Below are 8,131 nucleotides of genomic sequence, written 5' to 3'. Positions count from 1 at the left end.
AAGTGCGCTGGAATAAAAGGATTGAATTCTTTTTCGAAAATGGATAAATAAAGTAACAATACAAATGTAAGTAAAATTTTAACACATCAATTAATAATTGTATTGATAGCATTACTTTTACCAATAGTATAAATAAATATGTCGGTAGGTTAATCCGATTGATAAAAACAGGAATTTACTTTATCATCAATGGATAACCAAACAATTTACGTTTTCAATTGATGCTAAATTAGAAATTTATTTTATCGACTGATGGTAAATTATCCACATTGCAGCACGTTGGAGTAAATAAATCTATTGACAAGTTTCTTATTACCGAGGATATAATTGTCTTAAATTTTTGAAAAATCTTTATTCTTTTGTTTTTGGAAAAAGTTCTTTTCTCGCTTTGTTCCTTTGAAGCAAAGGATAAACTTAAAATATGAATATGAAGTTGTAGACTAAGTGCTAAGGGAACAGAAATTAACAATCAATTGACTTTCACAATCTTTGCCGACGTGGAACAAATTCGCCGTCAAGAGATTGTTTCATCATCGAAAGTTTTAGATTTTTACATAAGAAACTTGAAGAATCTTTCTACATGAAATGTAGAAGGACTTCTTTTCTTCCGTTCGGGTAGAATAGAAAAACGCTTGTGCGTGTATCTGCAGGCGCAGGCGTAGGTGTTCTCGGGTGCGATTAAGTTCATGCTTGGCTCCAACGTACTCAACGTATACGCGTAGATACTTCCGGGACATTCGCATGAGTATTTGTGTCTGCGGTTGAGTCCAATCTTGGATTCCGATGTAACTTGTCGCTTAAGCATAACCTGTCGTGCTCAATAGTGGTGATGTGAATTCTCGTAGAACGACAATCATCCCGTTGCTTTGATTTTTCAATAATAGTAATAGTAGCAGTAGTATAAAAATGTAGAATCACCGTTAGCCCATAGATCTCCGCATGTAGCAACCTCCACGTGGTTAGATCTGGGTCGATATTAATCGCAGCATATAGAGATCTAAATCTAGATTAAATAACGCAAATATTACCGAGTGAATGGCTACAAATTTCAAGACTTTATCAAAATCTTTTAATAAATAATTAAAGTACTTACATTTTACATTGGTAATCATACGTCGATAGATAAGCAGATTAAATAACAGTAAAATTCTTGATTAATTTTCTTAGAGAAACACACTGAAAAATTTTAATTTCTTTATTATTCTCATCGATTATTATTTATTCTTATATTTATTCAAACTTTTCGCATAATCAAGATACACATTTGCGATTTTCTTTTTATCATTTTTTCTATTATCTTTTATATGTTATATTTATATATTTTATGTATTAACGTTTTAATACATAATCGCGAGTAATATCAAAGAAATTTCTTTTTAAATATAATTTATTTATTTGTATTACTTTAATTAGAAACAAAAAGATATGAAGTTTGTACAATCAATAAAAAACTTTCAGAAAATCTTTCAAAAAAACTTTCAGAAAAACTTTGAAGAAATATAAATCCGTCATATGGTTTTTCTTTCTTTTTTTTTTATACAAAAATTTGTCTCATACAATAATTCGATTGTTACGTTACATAAGCGCTTATTCATCGATGAAATAAATGTATAACTTATGACGGACAATGTTGTTCCCTATAGTGCTAATATAATAATTCATATATCATCCATACCTGTCATTAAAGTCACATTTACAAGCCTTAATTTCTTTATCATTTCTCTTTTTCCCTTTCATCCAATTTATTTAATTGTCTCGATACTAGGTCCCATCTCGACATCCACGTTGGTCTACTCATTTCTTGAGTATTAATTTCTTCTATCAAGCTCATCGCTCGTATAAAAAATTCATTTATCTTGCCAGCCGTGCCACGTCGTAGCTTCGGAAAATTCTTATCTGCAAATACATTATTGCTATTAATTTGAAAACATTCCATTCGAAGAAACATTCATTGTCATAATTATTAAAAATATTATTAATAAATGTGGAAAAGTAATAAGTAATAAAAAGTAACAAAAAAGAAAGAAAATGATTAATAAATTCCTGACGATAGTTCGAACCCGATGTTCTCCGATACCTCGATCATGTATGTCGCAATGCATATAAATGTAAATACAACAACAAAAGAAAAAAAGGAAAAAGAAAAAGAAATGACATGCAAGTTAATTTAAAGATATGCTAAAAATAAATAATCGATTTACTCGAAGGTCGAAAAGAATTCTTCATCCAAACAGTTTGTTGCGTCATAGAAGCGACGAATCTTCTCGTTACGAGACATTGACTTTCACCAGTCATTGGTCTCAAACGAGAAACGAATCTTAAAAGATATTCCAAAAGATATCTATTAGAACTAGGTATCTTTTCGAAACATCGTTCTGGTTTCGAACTCCAAACGACGATATAACTCAGACTATCCATATCGAGAATAGGATGTTTCAATGTCGTCTCTAACCATTCGAATAAAAGACCAAATAAAACATCGAGATCAGTTTCGAGTTCCAAACGTTGCCATGCTGTACAACGATTATTCAAATCCATCTAGAAATAAGATTGAAAATATAATAAATGAAATTTACGAATGAACGTAATATTTATTTAAATAATTAAATTCTCAATTATATTACCTGATATTGTTGTAAAAATTTTTTCATTTTATCGCATAAACATGTAGAATCTTTAATCAACGCTTTAACAACCTCCTCGATATTAATCTTTCGAAATATTTCATTACTCGCGGCAACCTTTAGATCAATTTGTGATTGTATCTCTTTGTAACAATCATTATCAATAAGATCTTGCCCGTGAATACCATCAGCTAAAACATCATCGACACAATTGTCGTCCAAACCTACAGAATTATTTATTGAAATATAACATTTTTTTCAATCCTTTATTAGATCTAAGATAATATCATTAAAAAAGAAATTCATTTTTTTCAAGGTACCCGTATAAGCTGAATCGCAAGAAGGAGTGTCGGGCGACGTGCAAAATACGTCGCTCAATCTTTCAATATCATCTATCGTATCTCGCGACGTTTCTACGCTGCTACCTGCTCTAACTTTCGTAGAAGCTAAAAAATGTTATGTCATTATAATATCATTAATCAATTTTTTCTAATTATAATTATTATTAATTATTATGTAATAATAATTTATCTTGTAAAAATCAAAATGGAGAATATTAATTGGATTACATGGCAATTAAAATTTATTATTAAATACCCGAATAATCGAGCGATGAGTCGGCAAGAGATTCGGTCCAGGAGTAAGAATGCCTTATGTTTCCTCCGTTCTCTCGTAACTTTTCTAATAAATATGAAATAAATTTTCGTGTAAACGGTATACTCGAAACTTTGTACTCGATCTCGCATGGCGAATTATCTTCTTGACAATCGCAAAGCTGTAGAATACGTTCGCAGATAGTGAAGACGATCTATGAGAACAAACGGGATAAAAGTTTCATCTAATACAATTGATTTCATTTAATACAACAAATTTGTTATGCTTCGTCATTCAATGTTTCGTAATATCATCAGCTGATACATGATTATAAAGCAATTCTCATATCTTGAATGATTTATTGAATTTTATTTGTCTCATTTGATTCACATGAGATCTAACGAAACAATATCAAATTAAAATAGATTTAATTTTTTTTTGTTTTTTTTTTTTTTTTTTTTTAACGCTTATAATCTTCTATAAGGTTTCTTAAAATTTGAAATAATTTCTATTTCATTTAATAACTTCAAGCCGAGATCTTTAATCTTTCAAATGGAAACAATGCGTAACAATTTATTGTAGATCATCTTATATATATATATATATATATATATATATATATATATATATCTGATGATCGATTATAATTATAAATTACAATATGTATGATAATATAAATTTTAGACCTTTGGTATATGTTTAAAAGTACGTTGCTCGTAACCATGCAATACATTATACTGTCGTTTTAGATACGATTGAAGACTACATGCTTTTCTATCGCCGATTGTGCTGTTCAATGGATAAACTATCATTTGTGGTAACACGAAATGTTCAAATTCCTGAACACAAATTATTTGTCCTCGTGTCTGAATCGCACACGGTCGCTTCATGCGAACGAATCTTATAGCGTCGTTTGCTCTCACTCGTAGATTATAAATCAGGTAACATGCGATCAGAACACCTGTTCTACCTAAACCTGTGTAGAAAAAAAAAAAAAGAAAAAGAAAAAGAAAAAGAAGATGATATTCTCTTGAAAAATTCGTCAATGTAAAATTTGAAAACAAGAAACTTTTAAATATGATAAATTGAAATATAATAATAATGATAATAATTAACATTCTTTTTTTACACGAGATTGTCTCTATTCTGCGATAGAACCAAAAATAATATCAATTTGTTTTATTGTCTATCGTATCTAATTGATGGCCATAAATAACTATCACGTGTACTCGTGTTAAAATCGGAAACAGGAAGCAATTATCATGACTGATATACCTACATTCACATAATTTAATATAATGATTATAGTATGAATGAACAATGTAGAGATAACTATTTTATTTCTAAAGTTTAATCAAATATTCGAATAAACGTTTTGTTCAAATTAATGTAAAACGTTCTATCGTCTTTCTCTTAATAGATTTTAAAGTAAATATCTTTCAAATGTTAATAGGAAAAGTATAAAAAGTTTTCAATACTCGCGTCTGATAAGCTTTACCTTTCCCATAGTGAGATTCTATATCCGTAGGTATGCCACTGACAGTGAAAGGTCGAAAGTCAATGTCCTTCTTTTAAATACTACTTTGTACTAGCGGGTAGTACCAGACGATTACGGACACGGAATACACGTATTAGAACACGGATTACATGTAATAATTTTTATTGTACGTAAAACGATGCAGAAAGAAAAAATAAAAAGAAACTTTATGGTAATAAATGTAATAGGAAAAATAATACGGTGTTCGAAATTATTTTTATCGAGTGCATAGATGTATCTTAATAAAAAATATTTCTCGACAGATTGATTTATCAATAGAATGGAGTTTCCATTAGACGACACAATATCTATATTATTTTTATTATTTATTTAATACTCTTGAAAAAGACAAAATGCAATTGGATTCTCATCGTTTAAATAAATCTTCTCATCAATTTGAAATTTATTCGATAGGTACAATCTAACGATTAATTTAATTTCTAAAAATTTACAAAATATTTTTTATTATTTTATCGAATTTATTAATTTTTATGAGTCACCTTTTTCCAGATTACTCATTTACGAAATTAAATGATAAAATTAGGTGATGATATTTATTAGAATTTTCCTGTCAACCGATAAATCTACGTAGGTATTATCTGGAAAGTTGGAAACATTATGAACACGCGATACACTACTATTATATTCTATCTGAAGAATTTCATCGAAAAAAAGGAAAAGGAGTTCGTAAAATTCAAATAAATTATATACCCGTTATCTTGTCATGATACTTCAAAACTTTCATACCATACTTTCTTTACCATAAATCATATAGTTAAGTGATATTTATTTCTAACACATTCTGAATAATTATATAATGACTATGAAAAGGATTAATAATAATAATAATAGTAATATAATAACATAATAAATTAATAATAATAATAATAATAACATTACAATTAGGATAAGCGATTTAAATTGTTTTTCAAAATATTGTCGATGATCAAATGGACATTTGAATTGGATAAATAATTTTTATCGAGGAATAACACTCTAAGTCAATATTATTTCGCATAGGATGGAAATTAGATGAAAGAGAAAGAAAGAAAGAGAGAGAAAGAGAGAGAGAGAATGAGAGAGAAAGAGAAATCGATTTACCAGCATGACAGTGAATCGCCACTCTTCCTTCTTGCACGGCAAAGGCTACGACCTTGACCATATCCAAAAGTTTTGCCATCGTCGCTTCGCCATAATCCTTCATAGCAAAATTGTAATAATAAACTGTAAATAAGAAAATATATGAAATTTTGATAAAAGAAAAAGAAGAAAAAAAAAACAGAAATGGAGGATGATAATTGGATCACAAAATATTCAAGGAAAGAGTGTCTAAATCAAACGATGATTCCGATAATGCTGTTCCTGTTTCCTTTCTTTCATTTTATATATATATATATATATATATATATATATATACATATATATGTATATATATGTAATATATATACATAGGTAGATAGTTTTGCTGCATTGCATGTTACAACACCGAACTTGTTCGATCTAGTTGTTAGGATCGCGGAATACAGTTCGTTCTTCCTTCCTACCAGGCTCTACCTGCTTAACAAGGACAATTTAACCCCTCTCGTTGAATTTAACCCCTATCACGAACATCCCTGTTTTATGGCGAAACATCATGGCCAACTTTCGTTCGAGTTTGACGTCGACAAATTATTCATCCTTCCGTATTAACTGTATATATACGTATATATATATATATATATATATTATTAACACGATTAAACATTTCGATCTTCAAGGAATATACATAGATTTGTATAATATATTGCATCTATAAATAAATATATAAATCTATATAATATATAATAATATATATATATATTATGTAGATTTATATATTTTCTAAAATAAATGAAATGTATATAAGTAATGTATATTTGATATATAATTTTTAAATAAAAATAATATCAATAATGATCCATACGTTTAAATACATACTAATCGTTTCAGAAGGATTATTTAATTTTATTACAAACAATAATTATCGTATCGTATAATCCTAAATCCAGTTAATTAGTTCTAATCGCGTGTAACACGATTTATCCCGATGACTCAGAAATGCATTATAAATTCTATTCTTACTATTTAATGATCGAGAAATTTGTATCCTTTGAAATTTTCAAATTATTTCCCTTATCCAAGGATCTACCAAAAGATAACCGTATGTGGAATATCGTAAAATGTTTCAGGAATAAAATTATTATCATTTCAACGTTGTAAATTGGCCGTCATTTCATGAATAATAATAAATCCAAATAAATTTTATTTCCTCGAACGAAGAAACGACGTGAAAGTATATATGAAAGTTAATAGGTTTGATAAGACGACGAGATAAAAATGCACGTACTCTTGTTCTTCATAAAAATATTAGGATCGTATGTGAAGCCACTCTTTTCGAGAGGTCCCCCGCAACTTGCATGTTCACCCGGTGTTTGCAAGTTTATTATGGTTTTTATACTCCATTTCTGAAATTGGCCAATTATGTTTTCCTTTATTATTTGTCCTGTATTTGGTCGTGCCATGGCTAAAACATCGTCTGTCACCCTAAGAAAAAACATACAAACACACACATACACACACACACACACATATGTATATATTATTTTTATTATTTGTATTATTATTTAGATTTGTTAAATTGTTAAAAATTGTTATCGCAAATTACGTTGTTTAATAATACATTGCAATAAGATTAGAAATTCTTTATTATATTTAAAGGAACGAACTAAGGAAAGAACGAAGTACCTCGTGCAGGTAAAAACGTCGATATACACGTTCCGGAACATGTAAATTACCATAAATTACTAATTTGCAGTTCATAAATTTTTTTTCTTTCAACATTATCGATCCTTGTACCGATACTGAACGAGATTAACATAAAACCTCAGTGATATGCAAAATTACAGAAAGATAAATCGATAAAGAATGACGATTTTTCATTTTTCTTTTTTACCTCTTTACTCTGAATCGATTCGTAACTTTCTTCATTTTATTATTTTTTTTTTTATTCTTTTTCTTTTCTTTTTTTTTTTTTCTTTTTTTTTTTATACATAGTTTTAATCAAAAATTCAATAGTAATCTCACCAGTGCGAAAAGACGTTTTGTATCGCCATGTGAACCGGTGGCCATGCTTTTGGATTTTCATACTTGCATCTGGATCCACCGCAAAAAATGGCACACTGTATCGCTTGCGGCGTAAACTTTCGCAAATTTTCGGAAAACTTGTTATAACCGGGTAACGGAATATCCGGCAAGTTAGTCTGTCCGCTTTGAAGTCCAGCTGGTATCAAAGAGCTTATGTCCATTCTACGAGAGATCGCGTGGAGTTACGATCGTTTCGTTGATCTTTAAGAGGAAA

General features: G+C 29.1%; 1 protein-coding gene across 4 annotated transcripts in view; it reads right to left on the bottom strand.

Moving 5' to 3' along the window:
- Positions 1-864: 864 nt before the first annotated feature.
- Positions 865-8,131, bottom strand: part of LOC124424510 — a 17,850-nt gene continuing 10,583 nt past the window's right edge. For 3 of the 4 annotated variants that reach the window (XM_046963670.1, XM_046963668.1, XM_046963669.1), the window contains exons 2-12: positions 7,858-8,118; positions 7,121-7,317; positions 5,857-5,979; positions 3,905-4,194; positions 3,222-3,432; positions 2,945-3,070; positions 2,625-2,848; positions 2,202-2,538; positions 1,676-1,896; positions 1,094-1,176; positions 865-1,003 (exon numbers count right to left, since the gene is read on the bottom strand). In XM_046963670.1, the coding sequence (XP_046819626.1) occupies positions 1,715-1,896; positions 2,202-2,538; positions 2,625-2,848; positions 2,945-3,070; positions 3,222-3,432; positions 3,905-4,194; positions 5,857-5,979; positions 7,121-7,317; positions 7,858-8,078 (1,911 nt within the window). In that variant the 5' untranslated portion in view covers positions 8,079-8,118 and the 3' untranslated portion in view covers positions 865-1,003; positions 1,094-1,176; positions 1,676-1,714. The remainder of the gene's footprint in view (positions 1,004-1,093; positions 1,177-1,675; positions 1,897-2,201; positions 2,539-2,624; positions 2,849-2,944; positions 3,071-3,221; positions 3,433-3,904; positions 4,195-5,856; positions 5,980-7,120; positions 7,318-7,857; positions 8,119-8,131) is intronic. The other variant, XM_046963671.1, reaches the window with a different exon arrangement.

The sequence above is a fragment of the Vespa crabro genome, chromosome 5 (assembly GCF_910589235.1).
Source record: "Vespa crabro chromosome 5, iyVesCrab1.2, whole genome shotgun sequence".
NCBI classification, from domain to species: domain Eukaryota; kingdom Metazoa; phylum Arthropoda; class Insecta; order Hymenoptera; family Vespidae; genus Vespa; species Vespa crabro.
The sequence above is the reverse complement of the archived record's forward strand: the minus strand, read 5'-3'. Positions and strand labels throughout refer to the sequence as shown.